Source organism: Ranitomeya imitator, chromosome 7, assembly GCF_032444005.1.
Source record: "Ranitomeya imitator isolate aRanImi1 chromosome 7, aRanImi1.pri, whole genome shotgun sequence".
Lineage (NCBI taxonomy): Eukaryota > Metazoa > Chordata > Amphibia > Anura > Dendrobatidae > Ranitomeya > Ranitomeya imitator.
Genome location: NC_091288.1, coordinates 6,429,434 through 6,454,859, shown reverse-complemented (window position 1 = coordinate 6,454,859; position 25,426 = coordinate 6,429,434). Strand labels below are relative to the sequence as shown.

Here is a 25,426-nt window from a genome sequence, read left to right as displayed (position 1 = left end):
GTTGCTATATTTAAAACAAAAAGTAAATCTTTTCCCAATCTCCTGTCTCTGGGAGGGCGGTTTTTTAACAACCCCTTCTATCCTCTCATTATTTACTCTGTCCAAAGTAGATGTCAGCAACCTCTCTGGGTAACCCCTTTCTCTAAATCTGACTTTCATCTCTTCTGATTGATGGTGAAACCCCTCTTCAGTGTTGTTCACCCTACTCACTCTCAAGAATTGGCTGTACGGTACTGCTCGTTTCGTATGCATGGGGTGATAACTGTTGTAATGCATCAGGGTATTGGCCGCTACCGGTTTGCGAAAAAGTGAAGTGCAGACCTTACCGTCTTTAATTTCCAAGGCAACATCTAAGAATTCAAGCCGTTCACCCCCGAACACTGACGTAAAAACCATATTTAGATCATTGATCCGATTCAGGTGCGCCACAAAATCGCTAAATGCATCTTTTGTCCCGTCCCAAATTATTACTATATCATCGACGTACCTACGATAATATTTTATGTGTTGCAAGAAACTATTGTTATACGAATAGATGTATTTTCTCCATGGGTGAACAACACTGAAGAGGGGTTTCACCGTCAATCAGAAGAGATGAAAGTCAGATTTAGAGAAAGGGGTTACCAAGAGAGGTTGCTGACATCTACTTTGGACAGAGTAAAAAATGAGAGGATAGAAGGGGTTGTTAAAAAACCGCCCTCCCAGAGACAGGAGATTGGGAAAAGATTTACTTTTTGTTTTAAATATAGCAACATGGACCAGCAAATTAGGTTAGCTATTAAAAAGAACTGGCACCTGTTAGAGAGAGATAAGGAGTTAGCCGACGTAGCAGCAAGAGGGCCCTTAATAGCCAATAGAAGAAGTGCAAGGTTAAGAGATAGATTGGTAAGAAACCGCGTCACTAAATCAAATACTAATTGGCTAAATGGGATGTCCCCTAAAGGCAATTTTAGGTGCGGCCATTGCTCGTGCTGTCAGCAGCACCTTACAGAGCGGTTTCTCCGTATAGGTGCAGTGTCACACACGGTTAATGATTTCATCACGTGTAAAACTGATCATGTAGTGTATATTGTATTCTGTTCTTGCAAGCGATATTATATCGGCAAAGCTATCCGCCCGATGTATGTCCATTTTCGAGAGCATTGCAGGTCAGTAGCATCAGGAAAAGGGGTCCCGCGATTCATTTCCCATGTGAGGGAGAAACACGGTGGTAGGACTGAATGTCTTACCTTTGCTGGCATCGAAAAGGTGAATTTGCCTGCCCAAGGTGATGATTTGGACAATCTGCTCTTGAGATGTGAAGCCAGGTGGATCCTGCACTGTAATGCCATGAGTCCGCTTGGTTTCAATGACAGAGTCGATATGTCCATTTTTCTGTAGTTGTCTTATGAGCGCAGTGTCACGTATAGTGAACACAATTGACAGGTCATAGAGCGATAATTTGGTATAGCATTTGCTGCCATCTGTTCAGTAGCGATTTGTGTTCCATGTCATATATGTACTCCATAAGCCATGTATTGTTTTTAACTTTAGTTTTTAATATGTGCTTTTTGTATTTCTATGGTTTGTGGGAGGGATTTGGTGGCGGGGTGTGTCTGGCCGGTGCACTATATCCGCTGTCTGTCCTGAGCACAAATCGACCCGTAGAAGCGCAGGCATAGCGCGAAACGGCCGTCGTCCTCCCCTGCTCACACGAGCTTCGGCTCCCTCTCCCCCGGCCATGACTTTTATCTGGAGTTGTCGTTAATAAAGAAGTCACTTTACCGAAGACTGGTGAGTGCCCTCATTTTTTACTTACAAAGAGTGCATATATATATATAGCTCTGGAGAATTAATTCCAATCTTTTGGTATGATCAGCCCGATCTGATCCTATCTTTCCAGTGATCGGCCAACACTAGTTGGAATCAGTAGGCCTCACTACATTATATTACCCTCAAAGTTTCCCTTGAAGGCAAAAATCACATAGTATTTTATATCAGCACCTTACAGTCTAGCATTTTTCACATTTGTGCAAAATAAACTTTGCAATAATTATGCATAATGGAATTGTTTTAATACAATGTTAAATGGTTAAGTAGCTTACCAGAGTCATGCAGAAGGAACTGCTGCTGGACACCATCAATACTGATCTCCTGGAACTCCAGGGGGATAACAAGTTGATCAAGGGTTTGAGGTAACCTTGGGATATTGCCAAGTTGCCTTGCTAATCGTATTGTCCTCTTCAGTGATGCTTTCCTTGGGAGAAGTGCTGCAACATTAGAATGGGCTCCTGAAACGACGTCTGTGAGAATCTGTTGTGGCGTCTCCTGTGTTGTCCTTGCCCTGGTGACTGCCTCATTAACAAGTCGGATTGCTTTAGGTCTTGCAGCTTGTGCTGCGTGACTGTGAAGATTGACTACTTTCACAACTTCGCCAGATTCTTCATTGGTCCAAACACGTCCCTTGCAAGTCGACCGTTTTTCACATACCCAGATGGAATGGACATCATCAGCGGTTCGTTTGGAAAATAAGTAAATGTGATTCTCATGGACCAACTTCCTCCTTCCACGTTTGGACAGAACTGAATTCATAGTTGTAGAAAGTGAATTGCTGTGGAAGCTGACTGATTTTTTGTGGCAGTACACTTCTCTCTTTGTGGAGATTTCAGACACTGCTATATTCTGATGTACAGGTGGAATAAAAGCTAGTCTAATGTAGCTTGCAGGAGATGTGACCTGCTACTTGTTACATCTGCAACAAAACTTGCAACAAAGCAGGTCAGTGCTGGGTCAGGTAAAAGTTCAAAATTGTTTAGATTTTAGGCCTCTTGCACACTGTAATTTTAGAGTGGTTTCACACTTGTGTTTGTGGCCGCCAGAGGTCAATCTGCTCTGGATCTGACATCCAGCTGACCCCAGGGCAATGCTGGCGGAATGCTGGCATTCCGCTCGCATTGCCCATAGAAGTGAACGGCTCGGTTCCGCGATCTGCAGCCGCCCATTCGCTTTCATAATGCCTCATTCCGCTATCAGTGTCAGAATAAAAAGAAGAGCTTTTTCTTCTTTTCGTTCCGCTGCAGGTTAGCGGAATGCGGCATCACAGAAGCGAACGGGCGGCCTGTAGTGCATATGTAGCGGAAGTGTGAAAGCACCCTTATGCTGCCACTGTTTTAGAACTCCAAAGCACGTGCTTTACTGGCATTTTTCAGAGCGCTTTTGTGAGCGCTCTCGGTAATGACCCATAAGATACAGGCTATTGATGAATGCTAAGTGTTCAAAAATAGCTCCTGTAATAAAATAAAAAGAGCTGGCCGAAACAACACCTCGCTTTTCCAGCCATTGACTTATTTACTATATAACTGTCTAAGGGTCACTTTCGTCTTTCTGTCTGGAACGTTTTATTCGTATATTCATTTGTCGCGGCGTCTGTCTGTCTGTCAAGTCGCTGATTGGTCATGGCAAAACGCCCACGACCATTGCCACGACCAATCGGCGACGGTCACAGGCTGCCAGAAAAATGGCCGCTGCTTCACTGCCCTGCACTCACCGCTGACCGCTCACACAGGGTTAATGCCAGCGTTAATGGATCGCGGTGTACCACACTCCGTTAATGCTGCTATTAACCCTGTGTGACCAACTTTTCACTATTGATCGTGCCTATGCAGCATCAATAGTGAAAAGATGTAATGTTAAAAATAAAAAAAAATTAAAAAAAGTTATTCTCACCCCCTCCGATGTCGCGCTGTCCTCCGCGCCTCTCTCCAGTGCACGCCGTGCCTTCCGGTCCGAACGATGCTATGCGTCCAGGACCTGCGATGATGTCACGGTCATGTGACCGCAACATCATCGCAGGTCCTATGCTCAGACCGGAAGCCACTGCCAGCACTGCAGAGAGGCGCGAGGACTTCAGGGCCCGTGGCTGAGGTGAGTATATCTTTATTATTATTTTTTTTAACACGAATATAGTGCCCACATTCCTAGACTATGTGGGCAGTGCAATATACTACGTGACAAGTGCAATATACTATGTCGGCTGGCCAATATACTACATGTGCTGTGCAATTTACTACGTGGACTGTGCAATTTACATGCGCTGTCCAAAATACTACTTCGGCTGTCCAATATACTACATGGCCTGTGCAATGTACTACGTGGACTGTCCAATATACTACATAACCTGTGCAACATACCACGTGGCTGTGCCTTCTAGAATACCCAATACGTTAGAATCGGGCCACCATCTAGTATATTCAAAATTGGCAATCTTCTTAGCGATTTTCCAGTGCTTAGCACTTGGGAAAGTGGCTACTGTGAAAGAGGTCTTAGGGCTAAAACACAAGGCCAAAATTCCCTGCCTAATTTGGGGCCAAAACATCTGGGGGGCAAAAAGCTGGGGGTGAAACATCCGGGGGCAAACTGCTGGGCGTGAAACATCCGGGGGCGAAACATCCGGGGGCGAACTGCTGGGGGCGAAACATCCGGGGGCGAAGTGCTGGGGGCGAAACATCCAGGGGCGAACTGCTGGGTGCGAAACATCCGGGGGCGAACTGCTGGGGGCAAGACATCCGGGGGCGAAACATCCGGGGGCGAACTGCTGGGGGCGAAACATCCGGGGGCGAACTGCTGGGGGCGAAACATCCGGGGGCGAACTGCTGGGGGCGAAACATCCGGGGGCGAACTGCTGGGGGCGAAACGTGCGGGGGCGAACTGCTGGGGGCGAATCATCCGGGGGCGAATCATCCGGGGGCGAAACATCCGGGGGCGAACTGCTGGGGGCGAAATGTGCGGGGGCGAACTGCTGGGGGCAAAACATCCGGGGGCGAAACAGCCGGGGGCGAAATGTGCGGGGGCGAACTGCTGGGGGCGAAATGTGCGGGGGGGCGAAATGTGCGGGGGCGAAACATCCTGGGGGCGAAATGCTGGGGGCGAAATGTTCGGGGGCGAAGTGTGCCTGGGAGCGAACTGCTGGGGGCGAACTGCTGGGGGCGAAACTTCCTAAAACCGTTCCCTGGCGTCTCTCCTGTTAGCGCCGTCCTCTTCCCGCCGGCTGTCCGCACTGTAATTACAGGGACTTGTTTGGGACGTGAGCGCTGTCACCGTGTCGTCAGCCTTACGGTCGGCGTCTGCTGGGCGGTTCAGGTCTCCCGGAGCCTCTGATCCTCCTTTGTTCCCTGGCGTCTCTCCTGTTAGCGCCGTCCGTTTCCCGCCGGCTGTCCGCACTGTAATTACAGGGACTTGTTTGGGACGTGTGCGCTGTCACCGTGTCGTCAGCCTTACGGTCGGCGTCTACTGGGCAGTTCAGGTCTCCCGGAGCCTCGGATCCGCCTTTGTTCCCTGGCGTCTCTCCTGTTAGCGCCGTCCGTTTCCCGCGGGCTGTCCGCACTGTAATTACAGGGACTTGTTTGGGACGTGTGCGCTGTCACCGTGTCGTCAGCCTTACGGTCGGCGTCTACTGGGCGGTTCAGGTCTCCCGGAGCCTCTGATGTTTTCACCCAACGTGAAGGATCTGCTGTCAGGAGCGATCAGGAAGGAGATCGTCTGATCAGTGAAGATTAATGACGGAGTGCCGCCATGTAATGCCACATATACCCTGCGGGGGGCGCTGCAGGACACGGGGGTGGCCACGGTTTCCTGGCCGTACTTTCTCTTGGAATGTGGCCCCTTGTAGTCAGATAACGTGTAATTGTTTTCCTGTTCTCTGGAGGCGGCCTGCAGTGTAAAGCATGGAGGGTGTCGTGGGATTTCCAGGGTTGCGCACACATTTCTTGAGTTTATTTTGAGGATAAATCCTCTTTCTAATCCCCCTCAGCCGTATAGTGTTACAGCTCGGAAAGTCTGATTACATTCCTATGGGAGCCAGAATAAAACCTCCATTCTTTACACTGCAGGCTGCTAGAACGTGCTGCAGGTAAAGCCAAGTCTTCCATTAGTCCCTTCTGCTGCCGTGTAACAATCCTCCTCATCATCGTCTCGTTTTTCAGGGTGTCCGCACTGCAAGAACTCGATTCCTGATTTTATGACGGCAGCGGATGAATTCAAAGAAGATCGGAAGGTGAGTGCGAGAAAATGTGTAGGCTAGCCCATCCCTTCTGTGAGGTGTCTGCTTGCTGTCGGTGAATGGACTCAACCAGCCTGCACTGACACACTGTAACAGACCCTCAGCTGTGAGAAGGGTTAGACCTGGATATGCTGTGAGCCAAGAACGTTTCCACTCACTGACAGCAAGCAGAAATTGTGAGACTTCTGGAAAGTGTGTAGCAAAGTTGCAGAACTTCTCATACAGCCATTAAGACTTGATAGACCTCGGGTGCCAGGGCATGCTGGAAGTTGTAGTTCTGCAAGCTGCTGCGATGGCAGACTGCTGCTCCAGACCTTTCCCAAAGATTTTATTGGCTCAGCAGTGATTATATTCTGGATTCTCAGACGGCAGACAGTAACGCTCCCCATGGGGCGCCGGCGCTGCGCTTGTCCCTGGTGGCCGGAGATTAGTCTAAAATAATTCAATTTTCAATTTTCCTCGTCTGATTTGGACGGAATGGAAATAAAATGCAAACATGGCGGCGGCGGCGATATCCGCGTGTTCTCCGTGACGGGACGCCGCTCGTTTCTGATCTCACAACTCATTTCCTTCAGTAAATAATCGGATCTCAATCGCGTTTTCAGGCCGGCGCCTTAATTGCATCAGGTTTTGTTTTGCGAGGCAGAATTCCCTCCCGCTCGTGTCGCCGTTCACTGCCGCAAATTAATAAACACGAAAAACTGATTAGTCTGGAAATGTCGCGGCCGCACCGGGTGCATCACGTCCCGGACACATACAGGGGCGTCTCACAAAGAGAGAATAATCACTAAAAAGTGAATTTCAGTTCTTCAATACAAAAAGTGAACACATGTGTTCTATAGAGTCATTGCACACAGTGATCTATGTCACGTGTTTATTTCTGTTACTGTTGATGATTATGGCTTACAGCCAATGAAAACCCAAAAGTCATTATGTCAGTAAATTAGAATACTTTATAACACCAGCTGGAGAATGATTGTAAAATCTGAAATGTCGTCCTACTGAAATGTATGATCAGTAAATGCACTCAATACTTGGTCGCGGCGCCTTTTGCATCAGTTACTGCATCAATGCGGCGTGGCGTGGAGGCGATCAGCCTGTGCACTGCTGAGGGGCTATGGAAGCCCAGGTTGCTTTGATAGTAGCCTTCAGCTCGTCTGCATTGTTGGGTCTGGTGTCTCATCTTCCTCTTCACAATACTCCGTAGATTCTCTATGGGGTTAAGGTCAGGTGAGTTTGCTGCCTGTCACGGATCCCTACTCCCTGGTGTCACTTATTCGTCACGTGCCTGCTCTCACACGTGACTTGGGATTGTGCCTGCAAGGGTTAATTTATCTCCCCTCTCTCAGTCCAGCATCCAACCTCTGTCCTATGCTGTAATGGGAGCATAAATCACACACCGACCCAGGCCACACACCCGCTCATACACGCTGCCAGCGCTCATCGAACACACGGGCGATGAGTCCCGGAAATAATAATAATATTGTCTACCACTCATAAGGCTCACACACCTTTAGGCTATGGATTCTTTTAGAACATTCAAGGTTCAACTTGTTAAAGTTTTATACTTTAATACAAAAAAAGGTTCAGTGCTTACAGTAAGAAAAGGTATAAAAATATGATAAAAAGACATACAACTTATGCAAAACAGTACAAAATAACAGGAGAAAAACTTACATCTAACTGGTAGTTTGCTTTCTGCTCCCTCAGGGGGGTGAATATGGAGTCGTTGGAACACATAAGCTTCGGCTGCCCTCACATGTGAACACGTATCTCTGTATACAGGTGTAATTTATATCTTTGGTCTGGAGGTCAGGTTGCTAGACCAGCCCCCTCAGGTTAATATCATAATTGCTTGTTTTTTGATTGGACCACGGCCACGCCCCCCAATGAATATATTATTTTCTCTTGAGATCCTTTGTGTAAAAGTTCTCACAGAGATACTATCAGGCCATAATTGACATCGCTCTTCCAAGAGCTAAGAGGTGTCATATGTTACCTTTCTTCTTGGTCGTAGCTTTTTTTTTTTTTTTTTTACATATTTTACCACACTGCCAATCAAGCCCAGTGATACTGTTGTTTTTACACCAGGTATTGGTACTTTTGGAAAAACACACACAAAATTTCAGCTCACCCTTTTTGAGTAATCTCCATGGGATTTATTCAGTCCGAGCACGGAAAGAGCTTCTGCCAAGGCTCTCTGGAAACGATGAGAATGAAAGAGGAATCCAGCTCAGGAAAGTATATAAAATCAAAAGTTTTTATTCCAAAATATTTTAAAAAAGAGGAAACACTGCATGTCAAAAATCAGCACTATCCAATGAACGGAAGGACGACCATGATACAGCTGAACGCGTTTCGAACACTAGGTGTTCTTAGTCCACAGCAAGCATGCTGTGGACTATGCTTATTTTGGAATAAAAACTTTTGATTTTATATACTTTCCTGAGCTGGATTCCTCTTTCATTCTCATTGGTACTTTTGGCAGTGTGGACAGGGGCCAAGTCCTGCTGGAGAATGACATTTCCATCTCCAAAAATCTTGTCGGCAGAGGGAAGCATGAAGAGCTCTAAAATATCCTGGTAGACGGCTGCGCTGACTTTGGTTCTGATAAAACACAGTGGACCTACACCAGCAGATGACATGGCCCCCAAACCATCACTGATTGTGGAGACTTCACACTAGACCTCCAGCAGCTTGGATTGTGGCCTCCACTCTTCCTCCAGACTCTGGGACCTTGGACCACTGACAACAGTCCGGTTCTTTTTCACCTTGGCCCAGGTAAGACGCTTCTGGTGTTGTCTATAGGTCATGAGTGGCCGGACACAGTGATGGAGATGGAAATGTCATTCTCCAGCAGGACTTGGCCCCTGTCCACACTGCCAGAAGTACCAATACCTGGTGTAAAAACAACAGTATCACTGGGCTTGATTGCCAGCAAACTCGCCTGACCTTAACCCCATAGAGAATCTATGGATTATTGTGAAGAGGAAGATGAGAGACACCAGACCCAACAATGCAGATGAGCTGAAGGCTGCTATCAAAGCAACCTGGGCTTCCATAGCCCCTCAGCAGCCACAGGCTGATCGCCTCCATGCCACGCCGCATTGATGCAAATGGACCCGACCAAGTATTGAGTGCATTTACTGAACAGACATTTCAGATATTAAAATCATTTTTCAAGCTGATGTTATAAAGTATTCTAATTTACTGAGATAATGACTTTTGGGTTTTCATTGGCTGTAAGCCATAATCATCAACATTAACAGAAATAAACACGTGAAATAGATCACTCTGTAATGACTCTATAGAATATATTGGAGATTCACTTTTTTTTTTGAAGAACTGAAATAAATTTAACTTTTTGTTGATATTCTAATATTGTGAGAAGCCTGTATGTCTGGACACTTCCATGAGCCCTGATCCTCAGTTGACTCGCCTTATTTTCCAGATTGGGGTCGCTGCTGTAGACTGCACCAAGGAGAAGAACCAGGACTTGTGTAAGCAGGAGGGGGTGGAGGGCTTCCCCACCTACATCTACTACAACTACGGGAAATCCACCGAGAAATACAACGGCGAGCGCTCAGTGAGTGTCCATCTCTGCATCAGCTGTGTGGGGCTGTGCAGGGGAAGGGAGCAGGGCTGTGTGTGAGGCTGTGCAGGGGAAGGGTGCAGGCTGTGTGTGGGGCTGTGCAGGGGAAGGGGGCAGGGCTGTGTGTGGGGCTGCGCAGGGGAAGGGGTCAGGCTGTGTGTGAGGCTGCGCAGGGGAAGGGGTCAGGATGTGTGTGGGGCTGCGCAGGGGAAGGGGGCAGGGCTGTGTGTGGGGCTGCGCAGGGGAAGGGGTCAGGTTGTGTGTGAGGCTGCGCAGGGGAAGGGGGCAGGGCTGTGTGTGGGGCTGTGCAGGGGAAGGGATCAGGCTGTGTGTGAGGCTGTGCAGGGGAAGGGGTCAGGGCTGTGTGTGGGGCTGTCTGCTGCGGTGGTCATCATGGTTTAGTAATTGTTTCTTCTTGTGAATCAGGAATCTGGTTTTGTGTCGTTCATCCGATCGCTCAGAGAGAAAGATCATATGAAGCTCGGGAAGAAGGAAGAACTGTGATCCTTGTCCCTCCAGTGCACTGCAGCACGGTGCTGAGCCGGCAGGGCCAGGTGGGATCCGCACACCTAATCTCCACTTACTGCACTGCAGTCTTCACCCCTGATTTCCAGTGCACCCCCCCAAATCTTCGGAGCACTGTATGGAGGCCCTGCACCCCCCCCAATCTCTGGTGCACTGTATGGAAGCCCTGCACCCCCCCCCCCAATCTCTGGTGCACTGTATGGAGGCCCTGCACCCCCCCAATCTCTGGTGCACTGTATGGAGGCCCTGCACCCCCCCTATCTCTGGTGCACTGTATGGAGGCCCTGCACCCCTCCCCCCCGATCTCCGGAGCACTGTATGGAGGCCCTGCACCCCCCACAATCTCTGGTGCACTGTATGGAGGCCCTGCACCCCTCCCCCCCGATCTCCGGAGCACTGTATGGAGGCCCTGCACCCCCCACAATCTCTGGTGCACTGTATGGAGGCCCTGCACCCCTCCCCCCCGATCTCCGGAGCACTGTATGGAGGCCCTGCACCCCCCACAATCTCTGGTGCACTGTATGGAGGCCCTGCACCCCCCCTATCTCTGGTGCACTGCATGGAGGCCCTGCACCCCTCCCCCCCAATCTCTGGTGCACTGTATGGAGGCCCTGCACCCCCCACAATCTCTGGTGCACTGTATGGAGGCCCTGCACCCCGATCTCCGGTGCGTCGAGGCTCCCTTACATGTACTGAGCACTACTCTACTCTTCATCAAGACCCTGCACCTGATCCGCAGTGCAATGGTGATACCCGCAGCCCCCAGGACCACCACTGTCATTGTGCACCCAGCCTATTCTTCGGGCTTCCAGATCAATACTGATGCTGCGGACAGGAGAATCGACCACTTATACGTTTCCTGACTACAAGGAGGCTAAAACGTGATCCTCGCCTTTCTGTTGTGGATCAGATGGGAAGAGACTCCGCTGGATCCACCTGTGTAGAGCGGAGCCCCCCTTTTTGTACTATCCTCTTTTGTTTGTCGGGGGTGCTGTGTCACGCCCCATTGCTCAGGGCACCCGAACTCTGAATTATGTTACTCGTACCCTGAACCTGTCACCCTGCGATTTGCTCCTCTCGCTGCCCCCGACAATAACCGTAGTTTATACTTCTGTTCTCGGACGCTTTCTCACATTTGTTTTAGATGCTGCCAATCTGATGGCCAAGAATACATGATACTGCCAAAAACACAATCTATAGTAATGGTGCCCCCGATACTGGAGAGTGACACAATCTATAGTGATGGTGCCCCCGATACTGGAGAGCGACACAATCTATAGTGATGGTGCCCCCGATACTGGAGAGCGACACAATCTATAGTGATGGTGCCCCCGATACCGGAGAGCGACACAATCTATAGTGATGGTGCCCCCGATACTGGAGAGCGACACAATCTATAGTGATGGTGCCCCCGATACCGGAGAGCGACACAATCTATAGTGATGGTGCCCCCGATACTGGAGAGCGACACAATCTATAGTGATGGTGCCCCCGATACCGGAGAGCGACACAATCTATAGTGATGGTGCCCCCGATACTGGAGAGCGACACAATCTATAGTGATGGTGCCCCAGATACTGGAGAGTGACACAATCTATAGTGATAGTGCCCCCGATACCGGAGAGCGACACAATCTATAGTGATGGTGCCCCCGATACCGGAGAGCGACACAATCTATAGTGATGGTGCCACCGATACCGGAGAGCGACACACTCTATAGTGATGGTGCCCCCGATACCGGAGAGCGACACAATCTATAGTGATGGTGCCCCCGATACCGGAGAGCGACACGATCTATAGTGATGGTGCCCCCGATACCGGAGAGCGACACGATCTATAGTGATGGTGCCCCCGATACCGGAGAGCGACACAATCTATAGTGATGGAGCCCCCCATACCGGAGAGTGACACAATCTATAGTGATAGTGCCCCCGATACCGGAGAGTGACACAATCTATAGTGATGGTGCCCCCGATACCGGAGAGCGACACAATCTATAGTGATGGAGCCCCCCATACCGGAGAGTGACACAATCTATAGTGATGGTGCCCCCGATACCGGAGAGTGACACAATCTATAGTGATGGTGCCCCCGATACCGGAGAGTGACACAATCTATAGTGATAGTGCCCCCGATACTGGAGAGCAACACGATCTATAGTGATGGTGCCCCCGATACCGGAGAGCGACACAATCTATAGTGATGGAGCCCCCCATACCGGAGAGTGACACAATCTATAGTGATAGTGCCCCCGATACCGGAGAGTGACACAATCTATAGTGATGGTGCCCCCGATACCGGAGAGCGACACAATCTATAGTGATGGAGCCCCCCATACCGGAGAGTGACACAATCTATAGTGATGGTGCCCCCGATACCGGAGAGTGACACAATCTATAGTGATGGTGCCCCCGATACCGGAGAGTGACACAATCTATAGTGATAGTGCCCCCGATACTGGAGAGTTCCCCCTTTTATTAGTGAATACTTTGTGAGCACTTGCCACCAGTTTTTAGGGGTTCACTTTATTTCGGGAAGTTCCTTGTCCTTTGCTGCATTTTATTATTCCTGGTTCCTGCAGTCGCTGAGATTATTGGGGGTCTGGAGATTTTTTTTATGGTTCTGCGCTGACGTTCCCTCTACTGTGATGATTATGCCAAAAATTGAGATTATTTTGTTCTGTACTTCGTTCCCTGCGCTCCTCCATGCTGTGTGCTGAACTGACATTCGTTACTGCGTCGCCCATCTCTCCATTGGGAGCCACGGACTTCGTTGGGGCACGAGGCGCACACCCGGAAGGCCAGACGTGATGGCGGCATTGTACGGTGTGCGCCCCCATCGCTGCGTGCAGGGTGGCTCGGTGCATCGCTGTGTGTAGGGTGGCTCGGTGCATCGCTGCTCGCGGGGTCGTGATCCCCTCGGCGAGGTCAGCGGCTCCTGAAGAGGGATCGGCCGCCTTTGTGCCTTAAGTGGTTTCTGCCGCCGCTTTTCATGAATATTCGATTTTCCCATTTTAATCGGAGTTCACATTCTTGGTGGGATTTCTGACCCCCGAGGCAGGAGTGTGCCGCCAAGGGACCACCTGGGGCAGTACTTTTTTCTTTTTTTTTGCTGGATTTGTTTCTTTTTCCACTGACTAAATGTCTTGCTGGCAGGAGGCCGATGTTTTGTCACTCAGGGACAACGCATCATACATATGGCGGCGGTATTAACCAGAACGTTTACACGACTTCTATGAGAACAGACTTAATCGAGCAGGTGAAGAAAAAAAAACACAAAGATAAAGAAAAAAATATTTTTTCATTTTCTGTAAGTTAAGATGGTGGGGGGAGGAAAACACGTCTTGGACGAGCGTTTCATACTGTACAATGGCGTAAATGCAGCATATTTTTATACATTAATTAGCCCAGGATTGTTCACACCCCCTCGCTAAGGATACCGCCGTCTTCATCGGGCCGCAGATTCTGGTTCTGTGCGGCTCCAGGTTCTGACGCATCACGTACATTCTCATCTAATGTCGTTCCCATTCTGTGTGTAACTGGTGATTTGTTTCATCTCAGAATTAAAAGTTATTTTACCAATAATGATCTGTACCTTTCGTTTCTGGACTGGAGAAATGGTGACACTCTGTCCTCACAGCGATGAGATTGTGGCCGCAGGAGGTCGATGGTGCAGAGACCCGGTATGTTACACGATCTGCCCCATCCTGCATAATCAGGACGAAACGGCACCTGTCAAGGAGGACCTCTAAGTGCAGGGAGGTATTCCATAGGAAAACGGACGGAGCCACAGCAAGCGGCACCTTGCAGGACTGACAAGTGACCAACCAAAACTCTGCTTTTTATAACACCAAGGTTACCCCCATACCTCCCCTGGGTGGGCTCATGTGGGGGCCGGCTGTGGGATGTGATGGGTCTGTTAGAATTTTACGAGCTCACAAACTTACAGGATATGGCCGGCCCTGGAGTCCCGAGCAGTAAATATTATATTATTGCGATTTTTACCTGGTGCAAACACTCGGGTAAGTGCCGGAGCGGGGTGGGGCGAGGCGGTTCTGCATTCACACATCTATGCCATGATGGGCATCAACTAGAGACTGCACTCCGGAGACTCGCGGCCGGTGCCAGCACTGAGCTCCGTACTCAGACCATGATGGTGGCAAACCTACGAGGCGGCACTGATGTGATACGGTGTGTATCTTCGCCCCGGTTTAGGTAATACGAAGTCTGAATCTGGAAAGAAAAAACAGCGTTCAGATAATACAAGGTCTGGAAATCTCAACTGCACGTTCAGAGAAATGTATTGGAATGTTAGGCCGCGTGCACACGACGCGGAAGTGGCAGCGCACGTCCAAAGCGCTGCCATCTATTGAACGCAGGTGAATCCGCATGTGATCACTGAACCGCACGGATCCACCCTGTTCCTTGGTGAAATTTCTCTTGCAGAGATGCGGTCTGGAGAGACGCGCCCCACGTCCGTCTCCGCGGGTGTCTCTGGATATCTAGAAATCCCTCCACGGTGCTGCAGAAATACAAAGCATCAAACCCACAGTGATTACTGACAGTGTGCTCCTACCCTTAAAGGGGTTGTCCATTTCATTGCCAATTGGCTGTTACCTTTACAACACACAAATAAACAAACTGAGCTTTTCAACCCCTCCCCGAAGATCCAGCGCGGTTTCTGACACTGCTTTTAGCTATTATGTTTCATTTTGGCGATGACGTCTCGTCTTGCCCGTATATCGCGGAGGTGATGTCTCGGCTTGCCCGTGTCTCGCGGAGGTGACGTCTCGTCTTGCCCGTATATCGCGGAGGTGACGTCTCGGCTTGCCCGTGTCTCGCGGAGGTGACGTCTCGTCTTGCCCGTGTCTGGCGGAGGTGACGTCTCGTCTTGCCCGTGTCTGGCGGAGGTGACGTCTCGTCTTGCCCGTGTCTCGCGGAGGTGACGTCTCGTCTTGCCCGTGTCTCGCGGAGGTGACGTCTCGTCTTGCCCGTGTCTCGCGGAGGTGACGTCTCGTCTTGCCCGTGTCTCGCGGAGGTGACGTCTCGTCTTGCCCGTGTCTCGCGGAGGTGACGTCTCGTCTTGCCCGTGTCTGGCGGAGGTGACGTCTCGTCTTGCCCGTGTCTGGCGGAGGTGACGTCTCGTCTTGCCCGTGTCTCGCGGAGGTGACGTCTCGTCTTGCCCGTGTCTCGCGGAGGTGACGTCTCGTCTTGCCCGTGTCTGGCGGAGGTGACGTCTCGTCTTGCCCGTGTCTGGCGGAGGTGACGTCTCGTCTTGCCCGTGTCTGGCGGAGGTGACGTCTCGTCTTGCCCGTGTCTCGCGGAGGTGACGTCTCGTCTTGCCCGTGTCTCGCGGAGGTGACGTCTCGTCTTGCCCGTGTCTCGCGGAGGTGACGTCTCGTCTTGCCCGTGTCTGGCGGAGGTGACGTCTCGTCTTGCCCGTATATCGCGGAGGTGACGTCTCGTCTTGCCCGTATATCGCGGAGGTGACGTCTCGTCTTGCCCGTATCTCGCGGAGGTGACGTCTCGTCTTGCCCGTATATCGCGGAGGTGACGTCTCGTCTTGCCCGTATCTCGCGGAGGTGACGTCTCGTCTTGCCCGTATCTCGCGGAGGTGATGTCTCGTCTTGCCCGTGTCTGGCGGAGGTGACGTCTCGTCTTGCCCGTGTCTGGCGGAGGTGACGTCTCGTCTTGCCCGTGTCTGGCGGAGGTGACGTCTCGTCTTGCCCGTGTCTGGCGGAGGTGATGTCTCGTCTTGCCCGTGTCTGGCGGAGGTGACGTCTCGTCTTGCCCGTGTCTGGCGGAGGTGACGTCTCGTCTTGCCCGTGTCTGGCGGAGGTGACGTCTCGTCTTGCCCGTGTCTGGCGGAGGTGACGTCTCGTCTTGCCCGTGTCTGGCGGAGGTGACGTCTCGTCTTGCCCGTTTCTCGCAGAGGTGACGTCTCGTCTTGCCCGTGTCTGGCGGTGGTGACGTCTCGTCTTGCCCGTGTCTGGCGGAGGTGACGTCTCGTCTTGCCCGTGTCTGGCGGTGGTGACGTCTCGTCTTGCCCGTGTCTGGCGGTGGTGACGTCTCGTCTTGCCCGTATCTGGCGGAGGTGACGTCTCGTCTTGCCCGTGTCTGGCGGAGGTGACGTCTCGTCTTGCCCGTGTCTGGCGGTGGTGACGTCTCGTCTTGCCCGTGTCTGGCGGTGGTGACGTCTCGTCTTGCCCGTATCTGGCGGAGGTGACGTCTCGTCTTGCCCGTGTCTGGCGGTGGTGACGTCTCGTCTTGCCCGTGTCTGGCGGTGGTGACGTCTCGTCTTGCCCGTGTCTGGCGGTGGTGACGTCTCGTCTTGCCCGTGTCTGGCGGTGGTGACGTCTCGTCTTGCCCGTGTCTGGCGGTGGTGACGTCTCGTCTTGCCCGTGTCTGGCGGTGGTGACGTCTCGTCTTGCCCGTGTCTGGCGGTGGTGACGTCTCGTCTTGCCCGTGTCTGGCGGTGGTGACGTCTCGTCTTGCCCGTGTCTGGCGGTGGTGACGTCTCGTCTTGCCCGTGTCTGGCGGTGGTGACGTCTCGTCTTGCCCGTGTCTGGCGGAGGTGACGTCTCGTCTTGCCCGTGTCTGGCGGAGGTGACGTCTCGTCTTGCCCGTGTCTGTTCCGGTATATTCGGCTGAACAAGAATTTAGCGTCTGCCGTAAAGCGTCTCCGAGCCTGCACGCCCCAAACCACATGATCAATACACGGCCACGTGTCCGGCCCTCTGACGCGGTCGCCATGGTGACCAACATCTCCGCTCCCAGCATGCAGCGCGCGGGACACGTCACGTACGAGGCAGAAAGAGGCCTGAACCGGCGGCGGAGACCGGGGAGAGACGGCGCCGAGGAGGTGAGAAGCCGCCGACACATGGGGGAGACAAGTGCAGGAGCACAGTGTGAACAGCGGCAGAGGGGGAACCGCATCACACCCGACACCACAACCCCGTCACACCCTGCACAGGGACTACAACCCCCGTCACACCCTGCACAGGGACTACAACCCCCGTCACACCCTGCACAGGGACTACAACCCCCGTCACACCCTGCACAGGGACTACAACCCCCGTCACACCCTGCACAGGGACTACAACCCCCGTCACACCCTGCACAGGGACTACAACCCCCGTCACACCCTGCACAGGGACTACAACCCCCGTCACACCCTGCACAGGGACTACAACCCCCGTCACACCCTGCACAGGGACTACTACCCCCGTCACACCCTGCACAGGGACTACAACCCCCGTCACACCCTGCACAGGGACTACAACCCCCGTCACACCCTGCACAGGGACTACAACCCCCGTCACACCCTGCACAGGGACTACAACCCCCGTCACACCCTGCACAGGGACTACAACCCCCGTCACACCCTGCACAGGGACTACAACCCCCGTCACACCCTGCACAGGGACTACAACCCCCGTCACACCCTGCACAGGGACTACAACCCCCGTCACACCCTGCACAGGGACTACAACCCCCGTCACACCCTGCACAGGGACTACAACCCCCGTCACACCCTGCACAGGGACTACAACCCCCGTCACACCCTGCACAGGGACTACAACCCCCGTCACACCCTGCACAGGGACTACAACCCCCGTCACACCCTGCACAGGGACTACAACCCCCGTCACACCCTGCACAGGGACTACAACCCCCGTCACACCCTGCACAGGGACTACTACCCCCGTCACACCCTGCACAGGGACTACAACCCCCGTCACACCCTGCACAGGGACTACAACCCCCGTCACACCCTGCACAGGGACTACAACCCCCGTCACACCCTGCACAGGGACTACAACCCCCGTCACACCCTGCACAGGGACTACAACCCCCATCATAGTGACTATAACCCCCATTATGCCCTGCCTTTATAGACAGGCTGTGGCGGGGGACAGAAGCCCTGGGCCGGTGTCTGTGGATCGTGCTCCTGGTTCTGAGTCATTCGGTAGAATCACTTTCGTGGCCTCTCCAGCGCTGCGGTGCGGTCTCTGCGGTGCGGTCTCTGCACGGTGATGTCTGGAGGCCGCGTATTATAGTCCCGGCACGCAGGTCGTTCGCTCCGCTGGTACAAGCAATCTGTTCTTCTCCAGCTGGGAATAAGCAGCGTGTTCCAGGCATCAGGGCATGCTGGAAGCTGTAGTTCCACTGCAGTGGGTGAGGCAGATTGCTGTCGCCCCGAGGTCTACCCTGATGGAGCATCAGTATCTGCAGCAGCTCTCGCCCCTGAAACATTGCAATACAATATCCCCCGAGCTTCAGCTGCAGAGCGTTGCACCTTGTGTCTGGATGTGTACTCTGCAGCTCAGCGGATTGACCAGTGTGGATAGAATTGTGACAAACCCTCAGCTGTGAGAAGTCATAGGTCTGGACAGGTCTTCCACTTTTAGATGTGAGAAGAAAAAAGCTTCCATTCAGTGACAGCAAGCAGGAATCTTATACTATTGAGTATCTGAATGATGAAGGGTATTAGAAAGCTGCAGAGCTTCGCCGTGACGTCTCGGGACCGCGGGGGAGCAGCAACCGAGATCTGACTTGTGCCAATCATCAGAGACCCCGGCTCGGCAGACGAGCTCTCCCTGTACCCCGCTGCTTTCTACCTGGGGCCGAGCTCCAAACATCTGCCACACTCGCTCTGTCAATCATGTTCTGCTCACGGCATCCTTTTTTTTTCTTTTTTTTCAACATTTTGCATTTTTTGTCTTTTTTTTTTCCCGCAGTTCATTAAATCGTCTACTGTGAAGGAGTTTGGGTTATTAATGTTGCATTAATGGAAGCTCCGACAAGCTGAGCCGAGATTTCACCAGAAAAAGTCGTATCTTCAGCCAAAATCCCAGAGTATAAAAGAGCCATTTACAGCACTCATATTTCATCTGCATAAGAGAGTAACGATCGCGGCAAATCCATCACCCAGGAGGAGGAGGATGGGGGTTGTACCTGCAGATTAGAAAGTAGTGATCGTAGGGGACAGAAGATCGTAAACCGCAGTCATCATCCACCAGACCTGAAATGGCTGATAACAGGGAGTAATAGATAGCAGTCTCCTCCCCCAGTAATGGCTGATAACAGGGAGTAATAGATTGTAGTCTCCTCCCCCAGTAATGGCTGATAACAGGGAGTAATAGATTGTAGTCTCCTCCCCAGTAATGGCTGATAACAGGGAGTAATAGACTGTAGTCTCCTCCCACCAGTAATGGCTGATAACAGGGAGTAATAGACTGTAGTCTCCTCCCCAGTAATGGCTGATAACAGGGAGTAATAGATTGTAGTCTCCTCCCCCAGTAATGGCTGATAACAGGGAGTAATAGATTGTAGTCTCCTCCCCCAGTAATGGCTGATACCAGGGAGTAATAGACTGTAGTCTCCTCCCCAGTAATGGCTGATAACAGGGAGTAATAGATTGTAGTCTCCTCCCCCAGTAATGGCTGATAACAGGGAGTAATAGATTGTAGTCTCCTCCCCAGTAATGGCTGATACCAGGGAGTAATAGACTGTAGTCTCCTCCCCCAGTAATGGCTGATAACAGGGAGTAATAGATTGTAGTCTCCTCCCCCAGTAATGGCTGATAACAGGGAGTAATAGATTGTAGTCTCCTCCCCAGTAATGGCTTATAACAGGGAGTAATAGATTGTAGTCTCCTCCCCAGTAATGGCTGATAACAGGGAGTAATAGATTATAGTCTCCTCCCCCGGTAATGGCTGATAACAGGGAGTAATAGATTGTAGTCTCCTCCCCAGTAATGGCTGATAACAGGGAGTAATAGATTGTAGTCTCCTCCCCAGTAATGGCTGATAACAGGGAGTAATAGATTATAGTCTCCTCCCCCGGTAATGGCTGATAACAGGGAGTAATAGATTGTAGTCTCCTCCCCAGTAATGGCTGATAACAGGGAGTAATAGATTGTAGTCTCCTCCCCAGTAATGGCTGATAACAGGGAGTAATAGATTGTAGTCTCCCCCCAGTAATGGCTGATAACAGGGAGTAATAGATTGTAGTCTCCTCCCCCAGTAATGGCTGATAACAGGGAGTAATAGATTGTAGTCTCCTCCCCCGGTAATGGCTGATAACAGGGAGTAATAGATAGCAGTCTCCCCCCTGTAATGGCTGATAACAGGGAGTAATAGATTGTAGTCTCCTCCCCCGGTAATGGCTGATAACAGGGAGTAATAGATTGTAGTCTCCTCCCCAGTAATGGCTGATAACAGGGAGTAATAGACTGTAGTCTCCTCCCCCAGTAATGGCTGATAACAGGGAGTAATAGATTGTAGTCTCCTCCCCAGTAATGGCTGATAACAGGGAGTAATAGACTGTAGTCTCCTCCCCCAGTAATGGCTGATAACAGGGAGTAATAGACTGTAGTCTCCTCCCCCAGTAATGGCTGATAACAGGGAGTAATAGACTGTAGTCTCCTCCCCCAGTAATGGCTGATAACAGAGAGTAATAGATTATAGTCTCCTCCCCCGGTAATGGCTGATAACAGGGAGTAATAGATTGTAGTCTCCTCTCCCGGTAATGGCTGATAACAGGGAGTAATAGATTGCAGTCTCCTCCCCAGTAATGGCTGATAACAGGGAGTAATAGATTGCGGTCTCCTGTCCTACAGTCCCCCCCCCCCCCCAGTAATGGCTGATAACAGGGAGTAATAGATTGTAGTCACCTGTCCTACAGTCACCTCCCCCAGTAATGGCTGATAACAGGGAGTAATAGATTGTAGTCACCTGTCCTACAGTCTCCTCCCCCAGTAATGGCTGATAACAGGGAGTAATAGATTGTAGTCTCCTCCCCCAGTAATGGCTGATAACAGGGAGTAATAGATTGTAGTCTCCCCCCAGTAATGGCTGATAACAGGGAGTAATAGATTGTAGGCTCCCCCCAGTAATGGCTGATAACAGGGAGTAATAGATTGTAGGCTCCCCCCAGTAATGGCTGATAACAGGGAGTAATAGATTGTAGGCTCCCCCCAGTAATGGCTGATAACAGGGAGTAATAGATTGTAGTCTCCTCCCCCAGTAATGGCTGATAACAGGGAGTAATAGATTGTAGGCTCCTGTCCTACAGTCACCTCCCCCAGTAATGGCTGATAACAGGGGGTAATAGATTGCGGTCTCCTGTCCTACAGTCCCCCCCCCCCCCCCCAGTAATGGCTGATAACAGAGAGTAATAGATTGCGGTCTCCTGTCCTACAGTCACCTCCCCCAGTAATGGCTGATAACAGGGAGTAATAGATTGTAGTCACCTGTCCTACAGTCTCCTCCCCCAGTAATGGCTGATAACAGGGAGTAATAGATTGTGGTCTCCTGTCCTACAGTCTCCTCCCCCAGCAATGGCTGATAACAGGGAGTAATAGATTGTGGTCTCCTGTCCTACAGTCTCCTCCCCCAGTAATGGCTGATAACAGGGAGTAATAGATTGTAGTCTCCTGTCCTACAGTCTCCTCCCCCAGTATATGTCTCTGGGGGGCCCTGTTAAACTTGGGGCATGCGACGAATGAGAGCCGGGAGGTATACAGGTATCCCACCACTGTCACCAATCTGTGACCGAGCTTACACAGTCACAGCTCTCTGGCGCTCCCCTTATCCTCGGGTCAGTCCAGGAACTGCACCTAGGATAAGTAGTCGCCGGAGAGGCTGCCCTGTTATGTACTGGTTATCGGGGCACTCTGCAGTCAGGGCGGTATATATATATCACCAGTCCCAGGCCGGGAATATATACACTGCTCAAAAAAATAAAGGGAACACTAAAATCCCACATCCTAGATATCACTGAATGAAATATTCCAGTTGTAAATTTGTATTCATTACATAGTGGAATATGTTGAGAACAATAAAACCTAAAAATGATGAACTTAAATCACAACTAATATCCCACGGAGGTCTGGAGTTGGAATGATGCTCAAAATCAAAGTGGAAAATGAAGTTACAGGCTGATCCAGCTTCAGTGGAAATGCCTCAAGACAAGGAAATGATGCTCAGTAGTGTGTGTGGCCTCCACGTGCCTGTATGACCTCCCTACAACGCCTGGGCATGCTCCTGATGAGTCGGCGGATGGTCTCCTGAGGGATCTCCTCCCAGACCTGGACTAAAGTATCCACCAACTCCTGGACAGTCTGTGGTGCAACGTGACGTTGGTGGATGGAGCGAGACGTGATTTCCCAGATGTGCTCAATCGGATTCAGGTCTGGGGAACGGGCGGGCCAGTCCATAGCTTCAATGCCTTCATCACTGAGGAACTGCTGACACACTCCAGCCACATGAGGTCTGGCATTGTCCTGCATTAGGAGGAACCCAGGGCCAACCGCACCAGCATATGGTCTCTCAAGGGGTCTGAGGATCTCATCTCGGTACCTAATGGCAGTCAGGTTACTTCTGGTGAGCACATGGTGGGCTGTGCGGCCCCCCAAAGAAATGCCACCCCACAGGCGTCTCCCGACTGTGTCACATCTGTCACATGTGCTCAGTGTGAACCTGCTTTCATCTGAAACAGCCCTGGCTTACATCGCAAACCCGATTTCTCCAGCGATGCTCAAGGAGTGCTGAACGCTTATGGAGGAAAACTCGCACACCAGAAGACTTCATACACTTCAAATTTGTTTAGGACCTATAACTTTGCCCTTCACTAAACAGACCTACTTCACCACCCTGATCTCCTCACTATCCATCAACCCCAAGAAACTTTTTGACACCTTTCACTCCCTCCTCAGGCCAAAAGCACAAGCCCCTATCACAGATATTTGTGCTGGTGACCTGGCCTCCCACTTTATAGAGAAAATAGACAATATCCGTCAGGAAATCCGCTCCCAATCACCAAGTTCAGTGACTCCCATCTGTCCCTGCATCTCCCCTGGCTCACTCTCCACATTCGATCCCATCACAAAAGAAGTCGTCTCCAAGCTCCTCTCTTCTTCTCGTCCCACTACATGCACTACCGACCCCATTTCCTCTCATCTCCTCCAGTCTCTCTCTCCAGTCGTCACAACTCGCCTAACTACAATCTTTAATCTCTCCCTCTCCTCTGGCATTCTCCCCTCCTCCTTCAAACACTCTATCATTACTCCATAACTAAAGAAACCCACCCTCGATCCATCCTGCACAAACAGCTACAGACCGGTCTCCAATCTCCCCTTCATCTCTAAACTCTTGGAGCGCCTGATATACTCCCGCCTTACCCGTTACCTCTCCACTCACTCCTTCCTAGACCCTTCACAGTCCGGTTTCCGCCCCCTACATTCGACAGAAACTGCACTCATCAAAGTGACCAACGACCTTCTGACAGCAAAACGTAACGGTGACCACTCTGCTCATTCTTCTCGACCTTTCTGCAGCTTTCGACACTGTTGACCACCCTCTCCTACTCTCTAGGCTCCAGTCACTAGGCATTAAGGACACTGCTCTCTCCTGGTTCTCCTGATACCTTTCTGACCGCTCCTTCAGTGTTCTGTTCTCTGGGTCCACTTCATCTCCTCTTCCTCTCACTGTCGAGGTCCCTCAGGGCTCAGTCCTTGGCCCCTTCTGTTCTCTCTCTACACGGCCCCAATTGGACAGACCATCAGCAGATTTGGCTTTCAGTACCATCTTTATGCTGATGACACACAACTATACACGTCATCCCCTGACCTTACCCCCACTGTACTACAGAACGCCAGTGACTGTCTGCAGTCTCCAACATTATGTCTGCTCTCTATCTGAAACTCAACCTCTCCAAAACTGAACTTCTGCTCCCGCCGTCTACCAACCTCCCTAAATTTCCCTCTCCGTGGGTGGCACCATAATAACACCCCGGCAGCAGGCGCGCTGTCTGGGTGTTATGTTTGACTCCGATCTCTCCTTCACCTCCCATATACAATCTCTTGCCCGCTCGTGCAGCTTACACCTAAAGAACATCTCTAGAATCCGCCCTTTTCTCACCATGGAAACAACGAAAACCCTCACTGTCGCCCTGATCCACTCCCGTCTGGACTACTGCAACGCTCTATTAATTGGCCTCCCCCTCACTCGACTTTCTCCTCTCCGGTCCATCCTTAATGCAGCAGCCAGGGTCGTCCATCTGGCTAATCGTTACTCGGACGCTCTTCGCCAGTCGTTACACTGGCTGCCCATTCATTACAGGATACAATTCAAAGTACTTGTTCTCACCCACAAAGCTCTCCACAGTGCGGCCCCCCATACATCTCCTCCCTCATTTCTGTCTATCGGCCTAACCGACCGCTGCGCTCTGCAAATGACTTTCGATTAACCTCTGCACTAATCCGTACCTCCCACTCCCGACTCCAAGACTTCTCCCGTGCTGCGCCAATCCTCTGGAATGCTCTACCCCAAGGTATTAGGACCATCCACAATTTGCATAGTTTTAGGCGCTCGCTCAAAACACATTTGTTCAGAGCGGCCTATCACGTTCACTAATCAGTCATTTTATGTTTGTGTGTGTGTGTAGCCCATTCACTATCTCCATCTATCCCCCACCCCCTGAAGATGGCTGGACCATGATTGTAAATACATCATTGTAAATACACACCTGTACTTTGTATCTCCCCCACCTTATTGTAGATTGTAAGCTCTCACGAGCAGGGTCGTCTTATTTTGCTTTAATTATTGTACTGTTAACGTTGTAACTTGTGACTGTTGTGTTTGAAACTGTTAAACTGTAAAGCGCTGCGGAATATGTTGGCGCCATATAAAGATTATTATTATTTATCTGTGAAGAGCACAGGGTGCCAGTGGTGAATTTGCCAATCCTGGTGTTCCATGGCAAATGCCAAGCGTCCTGCACGGTGTTGGGCTATGAGCACAACCCCCATCTGTGGACGTCGGGCACTCAGACCTTCATCATGGAGTCGGTTCCTAACCGTTTGTGCAGACATATGCACATTTGTGGCCTGCTACAGGTCATTTTGCAGGGCTCTGGCAGTGCTCCTCCTGTTCCTCCTTGCACAAAGGCTGAGGTAGCTGTCCTGCTGCTGGGTTGTTGCCCTCCTACGGTCCCCTTCACGTCTCCTGGTGTACTGGCCTGTCTCCTGGTAGCGCCTCTGGACACTACGCTGACAGACACAGCAAACCTTCTTGCCACAGCTCGCATTGATGTGCCATCCTGGATGAGCTGCACTACCTGAGCCACTTGTGTGGGTTGTAGAGTCCGCTTATGCTACCACGAGTGTGAAAGCACAACCAACATTCAAAAGTGACCAAAACATCAGCCAGAAATCATTGGTACTGAGATGTGCTCTGTGGTCCCCACCTGCAGAACCGCTCCTTTATT

At 51.2% G+C, this 25,426-nt stretch overlaps 3 protein-coding genes across 3 annotated transcripts in view; 2 read left to right on the top strand and 1 right to left on the bottom strand.

The window, feature by feature from the left end:
* The window catches only part of PDIA5 (protein disulfide isomerase family A member 5), a 60,555-nt gene extending 46,817 nt beyond the window's left edge, over nucleotides 1–13,738 (top strand). Inside the window, exons 14-16 of the mRNA XM_069732615.1 lie at nucleotides 5,961–6,031; nucleotides 9,489–9,623; nucleotides 10,056–13,738. Of these exons, the coding sequence (XP_069588716.1) occupies nucleotides 5,961–6,031; nucleotides 9,489–9,623; nucleotides 10,056–10,133 (284 nt within the window). The 3' untranslated portion in view covers nucleotides 10,134–13,738. The remainder of the gene's footprint in view (nucleotides 1–5,960; nucleotides 6,032–9,488; nucleotides 9,624–10,055) is intronic.
* A 1,122-nt stretch (nucleotides 13,739–14,860) lies between these two features.
* Nucleotides 14,861–16,906, bottom strand: LOC138645767 (zinc finger CCCH domain-containing protein 13-like). The gene has a single exon (XM_069735286.1). The coding sequence runs from the start codon at nucleotides 16,904–16,906 to the stop codon at nucleotides 14,861–14,863; it is 2,046 nt and encodes a 681-aa protein (XP_069591387.1).
* Nucleotides 16,907–16,928: 22 nt separating this feature from the next.
* SEC22A (SEC22 homolog A, vesicle trafficking protein) overlaps nucleotides 16,929–25,426 on the top strand; it is a 34,545-nt gene continuing 26,047 nt past the window's right edge. The window contains exon 1 of the mRNA XM_069732605.1: nucleotides 16,929–17,015. The gene's annotated coding sequence lies outside the window, so the exon portion shown is untranslated. The remainder of the gene's footprint in view (nucleotides 17,016–25,426) is intronic.